The 16,451-nt window shown below is 34.8% G+C and overlaps 1 protein-coding gene across 2 annotated transcripts in view; it reads left to right on the top strand.

Annotated features, from left to right (window-relative positions):
- Window positions 1–14,771, top strand: part of LOC121409182 (T-box transcription factor TBX5-like) — a 59,571-nt gene extending 44,800 nt beyond the window's left edge. For both annotated transcript variants that reach the window (XM_041601033.1, XM_041601034.1), the window contains exons 5-7: window positions 4,301–4,368; window positions 6,320–6,384; window positions 11,324–14,771. In XM_041601033.1, coding sequence (XP_041456967.1) covers window positions 4,301–4,368; window positions 6,320–6,384; window positions 11,324–12,216 — 1,026 coding nt within the window. In that variant the 3' untranslated portion in view covers window positions 12,217–14,771. The remainder of the gene's footprint in view (window positions 1–4,300; window positions 4,369–6,319; window positions 6,385–11,323) is intronic.
- Window positions 14,772–16,451: the final 1,680 nt, after the last annotated feature.

The raw sequence follows: 16,451 nt of genomic DNA, 5'->3' as shown, positions 1-16,451 counted from the left end.
ATTCACCCCAGATGTGCACTTTTTCATCATTCGTAGATAAGACCATGAAGACTGTCTTTAAAATTATCATGTCCGAAGTGATCATTACTTCAGTTCTTAACATCACTATAGCGTCGTTTTTAAGAGGTAGATTGTCTGGGGGTAATTGATACTTGGTTACGCGTCGGTTAATTTTGGAAATATATAGAGGAATCTATGATATTCGATGGATTCTGTAAATGGGTTTGGGATGAGGTAAAAAAATAAACCAGGAATAGATGAAGGCAGTTTTAAGAAAAGGGGTTTCCAGTATGCTGCGTTCGAATCGTGTGCACACAGCATGGAAATTAAAACTTAAGAAGCTTGGCTGAAATAAGAGCGAATATACACTCTCTGCTGTGTTTCTCTTTTCTGCCGCAGCATGGCGCAGTTAGGGGAGCATGGGCCCCAGAGGTCCCGCGGGAGAAACAGGAGCGCAAATAGAATGGTCAAGTCCCTTGCCAGAATCGAAATAATTACGCCCTGAAACATCGCGATCTAGCTGGGGAACATGCATCCAGTCACGCGAAGCCGCCTCGACTGCCGCAATGGTAAAGGTTTCTTAGTGAAGAGATGCGTGGTTTGGTTGAGAAAGGTTTACTGGTCATGGCCCGCTGAACACGGCGCTACTATACTGATGCGTTATCTTCGCTTCGTTGGGTAGTAGCCTTAAGTTATGAATATTAAATACACGTTAATTGAGACCCGACTAACCCAGGATCCCAAGAGCGTTCTGCACAAGGATCAGAGTCTGAAGTAAATGCTTTATTAACCGAAGGATTCAGGCGAAAGAATGGGGGGGGGGGGGGGGACTCACCAACATAATATATCTACTACTTCCCCATTTATATCTTGCAACCGAACAACTCATCTTGCGTTAGTCAGCCATGTCAGGAAATTGGGCTAGTCTTTCGTGGTCCTCGAAGTAAACACAATCTGCAGATAATGATTACCCGGTTCAATAGGCGATGCCAAAAGCAGTGTACATTTAACTCTGAAATTATCAATCTGACGTTATACAAATCAATGTTTCTCTAAAAAGTGTAAAAGATGGTAGAAGATAATACCCTTAAGACCTTCTGTCTAAAAAAAGTAAAAGTGCTCATGAGGGTAAATATGTGTCAAACCAACATTGGGCATTTCTTTTGAGGCATTTTTGTTTATCCAGTGTGATTAAAATTTTGCCCATTCTAAAGTAATTGCTGCTCATTTTTAACCTTACTGGACATGCATCCCGCGTTGGGTAAAATACTGCCCCAAATTGGTTGGACACATAATTACCCTCGTGGTGGTAAAAAATTTCACCTAATATTTTTTTGCAGTGTTGGCCGTATGCAATATTATACAGAAATGCGTATCCTTTCAAGTCGGTCTTATGCTCAAAGTGCATTAGCAGTGTACACGTATAGGTCTACTAATACATTAGTGGGCGTGACCGAATTGCAATTAACAACATTCATAACATTGACTTACACACAAACTTCACATTTATAACGAGCTCACACAGCAATCCGAGGATGTCTTTGGTTCGCAAACCATTGACAATAGTTCCAGATCATAAAGTTTTACAAATATGGGTTCAATAAAGGGCAAGTCCATCCCGACAATAAGATTATATTAATAAAAAGAGAAAAATAAAACAAGCATAACACTGAGAATTTCATTAAATTGGGTGTAAACTGAGAAATCTATGACATTTTGCTTACTTAACAAAGCAGTTATATGCGCGACCTGACCGATATGCAAATGAGGGGGCAGATGACATCACCCAATCAATATTAATTTTGTATTTTATTGTATGAAATATTCAAATTTTCTCCCCACTTGCATGTGAAACAATTTTTTACTTCTCCCTGAACACGTGGAATTACCATCGTTATATCTTTTTGGGGTTCAGTCAAGTTGGTCCTTTTAAAAAATGTAAATATTGAAATATTGTATAATTCAAACAATAAAAAAAGAAATAGACAGTGAGTGAGTGGTATCGTCGACTCTCTCATTTGCATGACAATGAGTTGTGCATATAATTGGTTTTGTGAAATGTAAGCGAAAATCAAAATTTCATAACTTTCTTATTTTTCATCTAATTTAGATGAAACAGGTATTTTCTATATTTTATAATAGACTTTTTTATTGACTGACCATATAGAATGTCCTCGATTGCATAGTACAATTTCGTATGATCCTTACTTGTCCAGAATCCTCCTGTCCTCGTTTGAGCCTATGGAGTATAATACTTTTTCTTAGGTAAAGTTCTATTTGAAACTGCCTTGCAACTTTTTATAAGCTTATAAAGGAAGTGTTGGTTGTGTTGTTTGAGAATGTTTTTACAATTGTGATGAAGATGATGGATAGCTGTATTGATATTTCAAAGGCACGCCACCAAATATTTTTGTGATAACATTTTTTCTTCTTTCTTTTGACTAGGTCTGCATGCTTCAATAAATCATGAAGAATCTTACAAACAACATGAACAATGTAAAATGTGACGGAATAATATAAGAATATATCACAATGTGGATATGATCAATACGTTTTAAATGATCTTCGTTAAAACAGAATATGGCCTACTTGCATTGATATCTCTTGACTTTAACCCCCCCCCCCTCATCAGTTCTCCGAGTGTTGTTTAATCTTGCGTTCCTCTTCATTTCGCTTCATATCCTTGCTTAATCATCCTAAAAATAACCTTTTCCCTCCCTCTCTTATTTTCCCCTCTCCCTTCACTCTCTCCCCTACCCTCTTCCAAACACCACTCTCATCTCACCCGTAAACATCCTCGCATCCGTGCTCTCGGATAATTATATTTATCTATAGATGACATGGTATATTAGGATCCACGCAAGAAAAGGCTGCTCCTAAAACGGGACATCTGTGCTTAGTGTCAGTCGAAATGTTTGCTTTGATGGGTCAAACCTGTATTAAAGAATTATCATAAATTATTGCTCCCATCCCTTCACTGTTCGCGCTACGAAATATCCCACTATTTGACCATCTTCATGAAAAGATACCGGGCAACATTGGTTATTATCATATTTATTGCCATAATGATTAAAAATTGATTTATATATATTCAGATTACTAGGTACACACTGAAAATGTTGGGCAACATACTGTCCACTGTGTTGGGTAATGTATGTTGGTAAAAAATATGTATATTTCTTTGGGGCAATTATTATCCAATTAAGCAAATTTATTAACCAAAATTATTAGTTTTTATTACCCAATTTGGACAGATTTTAAGCAATAGTTGTGTGGAAAGTATGTTGCCGAGGTTGGTTAAAAGTTGGCAATATTTTGCCCAACTATTTTAAAAGTTCACATGTTACGTCATTTCTTTATTTCATTAGACATACTAATATCTAAGCATGTTAAATAAGTGCAACAAACATGGATACACTGACTACAATAAGTCTTATATGGATACGTGGAGTATAATATGGTTAGGGTTATCCATCTTTTTTATGATAGATATCGGCGCATTACAAATGTTCATATTATTATTATTATCATTATTATTATGATGATTATTATTATTATTATAATTATTAACTTATTTTTACTTTTTTCGTATAAGCTTCATGTTCATTCAAATCTTCATTGTAACTTTTGAAATGACGCATATTCGACATGTCAAAAGCATCTCTATAGTCCAAATTGACATCTTTTAATGTGTACTTTGATTCTATATAGAAACCTGGGTCCCATCCTGCAAGGAGTTTTGATTGGTCACTGAAATCCATCATTGTCATCATTTTTTTTCACTGAAGAAAACCATGATTGTATGAATATTAGAGAATATTTAGAAAGCCATTTGAACAAAATGAATTTCAGATGTTTGCTCTGCTGGCTTTCCATAGTCGTGGTCAATCTGGGGCTCCGTTTCATAGAGAGTTGCAGTTGTTGTAACTTTGCTACTATGGCAACTACCATGATATCCTTGGTTTTCATTGGCTGCTGAGCCTTGTTGCCATGGTAATTGCCATAATGGCAACGTTACAACAGTTGTAACTCTTTATGAAACGGGTCCCTGATCTATCGTAACTCTTTGTAAGACGGTACTTGAAAAGCAAAATCGTTTCTTTGGTGTTCTGTCATAATTTATCATTGATGTTTATTTGTCTTTTTATAATTTGGAATGTATGCACGTCATACTAACTGTGGAAGTTTTGCTACTTTTATTTTGCCGTTTATGTTATGCAGATAGTCAACTGAAATGAATAGTAAACATTTTTTAATTGAAATATAAAGGTAAAATCCGTTTTATCTTTTCTATTTTCAGATAACCCAATTAAAAATCGACCATAATCCATTCGCCAAAGGCTTTCGAGACAACGGAATGGCAAGAAGGTAATTTTTTATTCACAGATTTTTTTTTGAGTAATGAAATTTTCTCATGAATCATTAAAGCAAAGAATCTAAGATTTTACAGTCACACCTATTATTATTTTTCAAAGACATCATTGTATTGAAATTATAAGTTATGATACGAGAATAAGTAAAGCTTCGTTACTGTTGAGAAGAACTACTTTAAAAGTGTTGTTAAAAAGAAACCCATTTATTTCAAGGGCTGAGTTGGTTTGAAAGGGGGTGCATCCCATGCAAAAAAAACCCACAATCTGATGGTAATCTTTACATTTTTTGGGGAAAATGATTGCTAAACCGCCAGCCTACTCCTTCCACGGCCCCTGTTTTGGGAAATCTATAGTAATTTAAGCGAGATTGCAATGCGACAGAATATAAATGGCGAGGGTGGTTCTGATGGGTAAAGTGATCTCGTATGGCGGGTTGAACGAACGATGTACGACTCGTGATGGATTGGCGGGAATCCGAGTCAAATGATTCTACAATCCCATTCTACTTCATGCAGTATCGATATGGAAATTGCGTTCACATTGCTGCGTGTATGAATTGTATCTCAGTTTTGAACAATTACCAGTTAAACGGAGAGGATTTCGAAAACTGAAAGAGCAGTAATAAAGATTTCAATTTGAGGCGAAAAGAAAGAACTTTTAAAAGGGTGTATTTCTTGCATTTAGTTTCATTATAACATTGTCATGCTTAATTAACCTTTTGTGTATGCATAAATGAAATGAGCAAGAATGAACAAAATATGGAAACCAATATTCAATTTAGAAAGAAATTAGTCACGTGATTAAGAGTCATGTTCCAATCACAACGCATTTCCTATGGGTGGGGAAATCCACGCATGATTTTTTTTTTTTTTTTTTTTGGGGGGGGCTATTATGGATTCTATGGATATTAAGTATTGCTATGGAATCCCGTTTTCAATTGATTTGATTTCTGAAATTCTGACGATATAATGCAAGCTTGTGTTTGTTAAACACTCCAGTACAAAATTAACTAGCACTAAAAGTGATCAATGAGGAAAGGCCCATGTTAGGGATACAGATCGTGAAACACGTCGTTTTCTAACCGTGTCCCAACGCGCCCATCAGGGAGAGAGAGGTAGTTTAGTAAGGTGTGGCATCTTACGCTGTTGTCTTGCACTCAACATAACATAGTGTATAGCAGGATGGATGTCATGGGAAGTTTAGTACCTTCAGTGACTATTATGTCCTCTCGTAGTTTCTTAATATTTCTTTCTGCTACATCGCAATCTCAATCTGCTGTTATTAATTAATAAAAACAAATATCTTCCTTTGACGGTAATATTGTCATCAGCCATTCAGTTTATAGCCCCCCCCCCCTTCTCTGCGATGGGTATTTGTAACATTAAAGTATTTTGTATGAAAGAAAACGAATTCCAAACTTAGTATATATATATATTTTTTATAGATTTTATTGGTTGCATCAAAGCTAAATATGAATGTCGCTACAAATGATGATGATGAAAAATGTGTCTGAAAGAAAATAAATACCATGCTAGTATAACTGTTTTCACTGTTGAAGAATCGTTGCCGTTTTTGTTTTAAATCTTATTTCAGAATTACCTCTTCACTCATACAAAAAGATACAGGGTCTTAAAGGGCTTTTAGTCTTAAAGTTATATCTTAATTAGTTGATGTTTGTCATTTTTGTGGGGTGTCATATCTATTAACCGTAAAATACAAGTGCTCGTATGGCCGGATGTGTTATGTTTATTCGATCCATCGCACCAAAACACCAATTATAAATCGTTCACACTAGGGGCGGACGATTGTTCAGTTGACATTATAAGAGCGGGATGGAATGAAGCATAAATCAAGAATCCGTTACGTCTCGCCTCGGAACTCGTCTTCATTTACCATACTGATATAGTTTTCATCTATTGGCTTCTGATTATCATTTGATCACCCAGGGGCTCACGACTAGCTCTCAAGCGATCCAACTCCAAGATTGATGAGATGGATGAGGACAAGAAGGGTAAGTTACTCCTCCTTCTTCTGACATCAAAACAAATGCGAAGGGAGAAGGTGCAGGAGGAAGATAAATGGAATCAAAATATGAAAAAGAAAGAGAGAGAGATGTAGTGAAAGATAGTTAGGAATCTGGAACACAAACGCCGGACAGAGATAGAGAAAGGGGTTAATTGCAGTAATTAGTTGTAGCAGTAGTAAGTAGTAGTAGTAGTAGTAGTAGTAGTAGTAGTAGTAGTAGTAGTAGTATAAGAAGTAGTAGTTGTAGTGATGGTTGTGTTTATGGTAGTGGTAGAAGTAGTAGTAGTAGTAGTAGTAGTAGTAGTAGTAGTAGTAGTAGTAGTAAAAGTAGCAGCAACAGTACTATAGTAGTAGTTATGTACAATAATCATAGAATAGAACCCACTTAACCTTCACCTTAACTCAACAAAATTTGACTGTTGACCATTCTTCACCCTTTTTTCTTGTTTCCGGGAAGATGTATTTACTTTATTAAATAACCATTAATATTTATGACTCTTGAATGTGCACAGCGGGTATTGAAATAATTATTATTGTGGAGAGAATTGCGACGTGTATGAATTTATGGCACCGGTCGTCTCGACGTGTAGCGATCGGTGCTTTAATCACGTGACAATCAAATGATGGGGGGAAGGCACGAGGAAATTTCATAATGAATATCTAGTATATACCCTCCTATATCCACTTTTCAATTTTTTTATCCATTGAATTTGCTTCATAATTTTACATCCATTTTCTTTTTTTCCCTTGAAAATCATGATTACGAACTTGAAAAAAAAGATCCGGACTATGATTTCGTTTGCATTGGGAGGGGGTATATTTCTTCTTTTTTTTACCATTAACAGAAACACGCACCCGCACACACACATAAACACAACACGTAACCTTATTCTACATCCGCACTCAGAAAACTGTTAACAAAAATATGCAGATAATATATTCTTAGAAATATAGAGTCACAACGATTTTTTCTCTATTTTTTCCTTTACAATAAGGGGAAAGTTTTAATGAGCCGATATTTGTATCAGTACTGTTTGTCGATGTTACATTCTGACTTTGGTAGAAAAAAATTTTCCTGAAATAAAAATCAATTCTAATCTAAGTAAAAATGAAATTTTGGGCTACATAAACAATATTAAGTCTATAAACTTATTCATTTTTTTTATTAAAAGATTTATTTACATACGATGTTATTTAAGGGACTTCAAACATTTTTATTTTGCTATTGTTTATACTTAGTTCCTATCGTGAATTATCAATGTTACATTATATTCTTTCGATTTATTTCTTGTTATACATGGTGCAAAAATAAAACAAAAAAATCGTAATAGGTATACGGTCGTGATGAAAATTGGTAACCGTAGTAGTTCTACATCTACCAAAGATATCGTTATCATATAACATGGATGATTTTCATTTGGTCTAATGCCTATTCGTTTATTGCCAACTCGTCTACTATCATTTGGTCTACCATCAGTTCATCAAATTTTCCTTTGGTCTAATTGCCATTTCGTCTAATAACCAGTTGGTCCAATGGCCATATTTCAATCAATGGTATACCATTTGGTCTAATTAGACTAAGTGTTAATTGGGCAAAATGAATGAAAATAAAACGGATATTAGACAAAATGGTTATGGGGCGAAATGGTTATAGGTGAACTGGTGATTAGACGAAGTGAAGATTGGACCAAATGGTAATTCGACAAAATGGTTGTAAGGCGAAATATTGATGGACGGAATGGCATTAGACTGAATGAAGGTATATACCTTGTGGTAAGTGAACGAGTTGGCAGTAGACTAATGGGCAATTTACAGATGATTATAGGCCTATTGTACAATTACTGTAAATAAAAACTTTTCCCATAGTTGCTTATGTACCTATTTAGCACACCTGTATTTTCAAAATCATATTTTAGTATTACAGATTACGAAAATATAACCTCAAAAATCTTAACTAAAACCACGGTCATTCCTGTCATACACAGTACTTCAAGGGATTTTTTTTCATTACAGGGATGATTAGATATTTCAGCAATTTCCCACATTTACACAAATCATATAAATCTGAATTTAAATACTGAGATTATGATCTTAATTTATTTGAATCGATATTGTTCCATGACAGCTCAAGTACAATCTTACTAAATCATCTCCAAAATAATATCTATAAATGTATAGGTCTAATTCGGTAGGGCTGCTTTTGTAAATATCATCTGATTAATTCGCTTCCATTTGTTCGCTAATGTTTCAAATTTTCAAAAGATTTTAATAAGATTAAAATATGAATCACCATCCACGCATTTCATCCCACTGCACATTCCTCCTAGGTGTCCAACACAAATTGTTTCTTCTGTCCCATCGCCTACACTGCGATGTAAACAGAATCTCGAAAGGATGGGTGGGTGGGTGAGGGTGGGGAAATACACTGGAATAAGATGTGAAGAAGTGGGTCGATAGGATCAATGTGTATTTACCCAAGTAAGGTGTATCAGTTTGTGTTATTTCAGGAGTATGATCAAGTTATGTAAGCAACCACCTCATCCCCACCTTCCAAAGTTCCACCCCCTATCCATGTCAGCTGGGACTCCGCCACTGTTTCTGTCGATCTGTCTGCCAGTGACATACAGTGGTGAGGCATCAGCTGGCCTGGCAAGGTTTACGGGAAAAGAAGGCAGTTCGCTTCGCTTCACGGTCCCCTAACTCTACGGCAGGGGCCCTCTCTCGTTGATCTATCGGACCGTCATGCCTTGCTTGCCACGCGGCATCTAAGTTTCATAGAATATTAAATGAGATATCAAAGTTTCATAGAGACGTACGCGTGTGTCATCTACAGATGGGAATTATTTTGTCCTCCCTTTCCCTTCTTCCGTTTCTTCTACCCATCAAAATGCAATTGCAAAGAGCAGACATTGTCTTTAGTCTTTCCTTAGGGCATTTAAAGGGGTTTAACATCAGTCCTTGCATACCTGTCTCATGTATCCAATAATTTAACATCGATCATAGGTTAAGAGAAAGATTTTTTTTTTATTCTCGATTTCGAAAATAAATTGTCACAAAAAAGAAATATCACTGCAGTTGTAGATTGTACCCGACCTTCTTCAAGATCAAACTTGGTGTGAGCAAGAAGAAAAGATAGCAATTTTGATTGGAACTTTTATAATATAATTCGATACAATGACCACAGCATAATTCATTTAGTATTTAGCCTTTCTATTTTTATCTGCTGGATACACAGGATTCTGAGATTTCTTTGAATTATTGAATTTCCAAAATCATTCCTGAAAGAGTTGAAATTAATTTCATGAAATTCCTGATTTCCGGGAAGAGTAAATGATGACAAAGACTTTGACAATAAGGATGATTACAAAAAAATGATGATAATCACGATGTTAATGAAAATATTGAAATCTCCTCCGAATTTGGGTGTCCTGTCTTGGTTCTCCTGTCTATAAAGTCAAAGGTGGGTTCACATATTTCTGATGCTTGTGAAAGAGGGAATATGAAATAATCGTGTGTTTAAATGAATAAAAGAAATAGACGTCAATTGCTGTACGGTTAACGTTAATGTTGCTAGGACGCAATTTACCGGTTCAATGCCTTGCACACTTTTTCTCCCTCCACTGAGTTTCAGCCTTATATCGCTTCCCCCATCAATTATTTTTAGCCTTGACATTTTGGAAAATGCAAATAAAAGAGTTCTAGTAGTGTCTGTAAGGTATCTCTTTGATTGCACCGACACGTGCATCAATGGATTTATGCGTTGACCGTCGTTAGCTGTTGCGTCAATGGATTTTATGTGATGACCATCATTGACCCTTGCGTTAATTTATTCTATGTTATGATCGTCATTGCGTCTTTCGAAAAAAAATGTTTCACCATGATCTTTCGCTAATTACCATGGCGTTGTAATAACTTTTTATCGCATTCCCGCAGTCAAGAATTGTATATCATGAAAATCAGTACGACTCGTTGCACCTTTATATTAATTATTAATGACTTCTAGAGTAATAAATAAACAACAAATACATAGTTCATGAAAAAAAACATCTTAACTGGGCGTTGTGGCGTGCGCCTGTAATCCAAGCTGTGGGGAATTTACAAATTGATGCAGAGGTTCGAGGTTCGAGCCCTGGTCACGTCTTTCGGATGGTGACGTAAAAGGTCGGTCCCAGACGTAAATAATCATATCTGATTGATACACGTCTGACAAAACTCAAAATACACACTAACAGAGTACAATACAAAACGAGGGGAAGAAAAGGGTGGGGACAGGGCAACTTTATATAAAATACTAGTATGTCATTTGAAACAGAAAATAAATCGTCAAACCAAACATCCCACAACTAAATCTATAAAGCAAATCACAAAATTTAGGGACCAGACGTAAACGCGAATTGTTAGAAACAATAAAAATGGCAGAGGAGAGTGTGACGAGAATGAATACAATGACCTGAACAGTTCATGACGTAGTCAATCTGGTTATATTTTGCGTTACAGTGACGCACTCAATAATGATTAAAATTCACAAGATGACTTATTTAAATGTATGTTATATGTATAATATATGTATATATGAACCTTGTGTTCAAAACATTAGCCTTATATTCCATTGACAAAGGACAAAAGGATGTATGCCTTAAAAGGTTCATTAAGATTTACACCTGTTGTTGCAAGACTGATTTAAAGACGTTTCATCAGAGCTCACTCAATCCTCATTGAATATCAGATTCAGACAAATCTGCAAATACAGATTTGTCCCTAGGAATGATTAGGGGCAACTGGACAAGGGAATTTGGGCTGAAGCAACCCCCCCTCCCCCCTCCGCACACATACTTTCAAAATTGTTCAGCGGCTGGTCCTGTCATTTACCTAAATTTTCACAAGACTCATATTTGTTTCATGTTTTCTCTCCCTTTATTGAACAGACGTAAATGATAACACCGGCAGTGACGGAGGAAAGTCAGATTATTCGGTGACCAAGAAAGAGAAGTCAGATTCCTTGCTTCTTGGATCCGACCTTGGATCTACTACGGGCAGCTCTGGCGGGGAAGCCTCTGGTAGTCAACTGACCTGTACGTCACCGGACAATAGTCTTGGCTTCAATGTTGATTCACTGGGACATCAGTCAGAGCCAATGAGTGACGACCTAACCAAATCACGATCGATGCCGAAAACGGGATCGTCCATGGGTCAACCGAAGCGGAGGTTGAGCGGTGGAGGCCTTGGTGTGGTTGATGGCGGCGTTAACGGTTGCGATGCGAGATTGACGGATTATAATACGGGAAATGCTAATGGAATGGTGGATACATTATCGCCTTGTTACACACAAGACGGTGTCATGGACGACAACGGACTTGGTTCGGTGCAACCCGCTACTGCGCTTGCCGTCGCCCAAATGGCAAAAGACAGTATTCACCCGAGCTACTCAGCGAGGTCGATGACAAGCATGGGTGGAATGCAAAGTCCCAGTTACTGCTCAGGACAAGGTATGGGTCTCCAGGGTACGAGTAGCATGTACATGCAGTCGTTCGAGCCGCATACGACGGCGACGTCGATGTACAACACGAGTAATACGGGTTATCACCATCATCACTCTTCCAGCGGTCTCGGCAGTCATCTCCACGCCCAAGCGCATGCGAGACACCTCGCACAGCAGTCATCCTTCCCGACATGCAACAGCATGTCGTCCATTCATGCATCCGCTCAGTTCCTTCATCATGGTAGTCATAGCAACCCGACAGACGCAATGAGTATGAATATGAACATGCATATGACCAATCACGCGTTCCCATCACATTCAATGAAGTTTCCTGTCTGAGAAAACTTTTATCACACAGACTAATTTGAACTCAAACAGACTACTCGAAAAAACATTTTGTAAATTCATCCTTGTACATTTTTTAAAAATAGATTTGACCCGGAGGTCTTGTCTTGTCAATGTGAGAAAGTAAGCATTCGAGGGGATTTATTATAAATCCGTGTTGATAATCTCTGTTTTCTAATGTTCCGATTTTGATATTTTATGCATAAGCCTTGGGTAATAACGATTTAGAAACAAAGTGTACAACATGAATATTCTGAAAAGATATTGTTAAGAAGTAAGATTGCATTGTGTAACCATTTAAACTGATTCATTTATTTTTGTCATAATTGCCCTTTTTGAGATACATTCTTCTAGTTTTTTTTTATAAAACTTAGATCAGCGTATTTCTTATTAATATCACCATATATTAATAGAATTACTTTTTTCCAAAAAGTAAATTAAAGATAAGTTTTAATGGAAAGCTTGCTTTATCATGTTTATGTTCCCTCAGCCCCCTCCCCTCAATGCCTTGCAATTTATACGTCGCTATCTATTAGAAGTACAGTGAAACTTGTTTATAGCGACCACCTGGGGAAAACACAAAATGTGGCCTTTATACACAGGTGATTTGTATAGAGATAAGGCCACTAACACTGCTATGACTATTATAATTGCTTTTAAATAAATTCGTGAATATTTAAAAAATCATGATTGAATCTATTCTCCTTACATAATTTTGCTGTTTATGTTAGAAACTCCTTCATGTCCTTAAATGTTTTCTTACTTCTTGCCATACTTTTTAAATCTCCTCTTTTTTCTAATACCCGTAAAAAACATATTCTAACAACTCAATACCAATGTTTATTCTTATACATTCAACTGAAAACAGATGAGATAGAAATTATCGCCCAATAGTCGTGATAGTTCATGTACATATCACTTTTAATAGCCGACTTCTAATAAAATTGACTGCATTTTGTCTGTTCATTAGAACTCTTACACATTTTTGTTTATTATATTATTATAATATTATAAATATAATATATTAACCGTTTTGGCTTGAAATTTTCAGTCGAAATCAAGGCATTTATTATCCAGTTGGGATTTCCTATGACGTTCTTAGAACTTTATAGCAGGATTACTTTTAATATTTGGAAGGCATGATGGAATCATGCACTATGATACTCGGGATGAAAATATTCTTTTCATTTCATAGTTTATACTGGCTACAGAAAATGCAGAATACGTATTCATGAATTGTATATTTTATCTTTTAATTGTTAAGATTTATAATAATTTTAAAGTTTAATATTTTCATAACTTTCACTATTTCCAGACAAGGGTTTAACATATATGTGGAAGTTCGGAATCACTTTTAAGCAAGATTTGAATATTAAAATTATTATATTACCCCCCCCCCTTAAAAAAAGTATGATTTTGCATCATGACACATCAATTAGATATAATTTTTCATCATGAATACCTTGTCTTTTACATTTTTCAATCAATCTTTTTCTAAGATTTTGAGTCTTGTTAGTAAAATATTCAATCTGTATTTCTAAGGTTTAATCACAGCGAAAATGATTTTACTCAGTGTATACAGTGCAGTGTATTAAATTTTAGAAATGTTTTTAATTATGTCCGTTTTATAAAATTTATTAGAATAAAAAGCGCAAATGATAATTTTTCTGAAACTAGCAAACAGTCATAGTGTGCGATGAAATCGTACAAATAACCAGTAAATTTGTTATAGATTTATGTCGCATTGTCCGTTTCTTATGTGAATGTTTCGTCAATTAGGAACATAGATGTATTGTAAATATTTATTTTCAAGTCATGTACACGTACTTCATCTGACAACTTATTTTAGATGTTCTTTTTAACAAAACCTTGCGCTCAATTTGTGACGAAATAAAATTTAATAAGAAAGTGATTGCTGTAATAATGATGTATTATTCGTTTTTTTTTCTTTCATTGTATCGCTTTTTATTTGTCTGTGATGAATAATAAATATGTTTTCTGCTTTAGACAAGGGCTAAGGAAACTGAAGAATAGGAGGAAAAACTCGAGTAACTCCTACTTTTCTCTTTTCCTTGATATCTTATTTTGTCTCTGCTCTTGTTTATCATGTTTATGTTCAAGATATAGAGATGAGACACCTCAACAAAAGAGTTGTACAGGTATGTGACAGGAATTGACATCAACTATTTATTTTAAAAATGTACTGTATATTTTGGTCTAAAGGTGTAAGTAGAGTAATTATATCTTTTTATTTTAAAAACATAACAACAAAACACGTACATTCCAAGAATGAATTCGGTTTGAAGGAGACCGTTTCTTTTACATCTGACCTTTTCTATTTCTTCTTAAATGGGCTTTGAAAGTGCAATCGTTTATAACAATTCTACTCAAAGTATGAAATTATGAGTGTTCATAATATGTTGGTATTATTATCTTTAGCCTATCTGCTTTAGAATTATTGAATTTGTATGTATATAATAGGTTTGATAGCAGATACGAGATACATTTTGCTGTTGTTATTTGTGAATAAATTAACCAATGAAATTGAATTATCCTATCACTAGTAATGATTGGATCCGTATGAGAATGGGAATATTGATGATCACGAGTCGATGATGTTGCAGTTGGTGGCGGTGAATGAAGAAGATATGATGGTAATGATAATGATGATGATGGTGATTATGACGATGATGATTATGATGATTATGATGACGATGAAGATGATGATTGAATTTAATTTTCTATTTTCAAATTTTACTGTCAGGTACAAATACTTGAAATAGTTACATATAAACAAAACATTTTGTAATTGGAGCTAACATAATAGCAAGATGCTTATCGAGGTTAGCCCCAAATAATATCACTATCATAGTTCAAACAATAATTTTAACTAAATCTCAATATTGTACATGAAATTCAATACTAATTTTACCTCTTACTGATGCAGACAATTGGGATCATTTTTTAGTGAACATAATTACACTATTTACAAGAAAAAATATCTTAATTATTCACAAAAATCTTTATAGAAATTACATGTTTTCAGGCAGTATTTACCATACCAAATTAATAATAATCTTCTAGTAGCATTAGTTTTAAAGATTTGCTAAGTATCTTGCGACTTGGGGTGGTTTCTAATATTTCTTGGCAGATGATTCCATAAAGTAGGACCAGAAAATGAAATTGATTGTTTTCCCAAATTGGTATTATTTTTGTCAAGATTCACATTTTGCTTTTCTTCATTTCTCGGATTGTAAGGGTGGTCTATGAAATAAATAAAACTATGCGGCAACCAATTATTAATTAATTGATCAATTAATTAATTGGTATGGGTTGAAAATATCGAGAATTTTTAGATCATGAAATAAAGGAGTAGAGTGATAAGTATAATCGCTGAACGTCATTATTCTAGCTATTCTTTTTGACGTAATAGGGTTCATGGGTGTTTTGCACGTCCCACCCCAAACCCATGTTTTAAAATAGTAAAATAAATGAGATGTATAACATAAGTAAGATTCTCTTAAGATACATAATTCCTCATTCTATAAAGTATTCCAATTTATTTGCTTAGCACATTGCATACGGCAATGTTAACCTGTTTGTTTCACGCAAGATTTTGTCGATACATATACCAAGAAATAATGTTGACTCCGCACAGTCTAATAAACATGATAAAGTTCCTTTCAGTGACAAAAATCGTCTTTTTTTTAAACAACATAAATTTAGTTTTCAATGATTGTTAATTTGTTTGCATTGCACCATGCTGTTTGCACCATGCTGTTATATTGTTTGATGATGATGATGAGCTTAAGAGCAAAGTCAAATAAAATTCTGTTTATTAGATTAAAAATAATAATAAAATGCTTTTGTCCGAAGACTAATTTTGCAATGTTTCAGTACATTTAATATTTAAATTCGAAGACTGTATATACACTTAAAATTATTCACCTTTAAATGAGAAAACAGTTGGTTGATTGAGATATGCATTAGTGAGATTTTATTAGATAATACCAGCCCGGGATTTGGATAATTTTGTATTGGGAAAAAGTGTTTTAAACTTTAAATTTTTAACAAGTCAGAAATATAATTCAGATTTGATTTGTATTATGAAGTTATGAAATAGAGATTAGGGAATCAAGTTATTTACCCAGAATTAATCATAGTTATAGAACATTTAAATAAAAAACACAACCTTTCAGGTATAAATCAATTCAGAATCGAACAGAAAT

This window comes from Lytechinus variegatus, chromosome 2 (genome assembly GCF_018143015.1).
Source record: "Lytechinus variegatus isolate NC3 chromosome 2, Lvar_3.0, whole genome shotgun sequence".
Taxonomy (NCBI): Eukaryota; Metazoa; Echinodermata; class Echinoidea; order Temnopleuroida; family Toxopneustidae; genus Lytechinus; species Lytechinus variegatus.
This window is presented reverse-complemented; position numbering and strand designations above follow the sequence as displayed.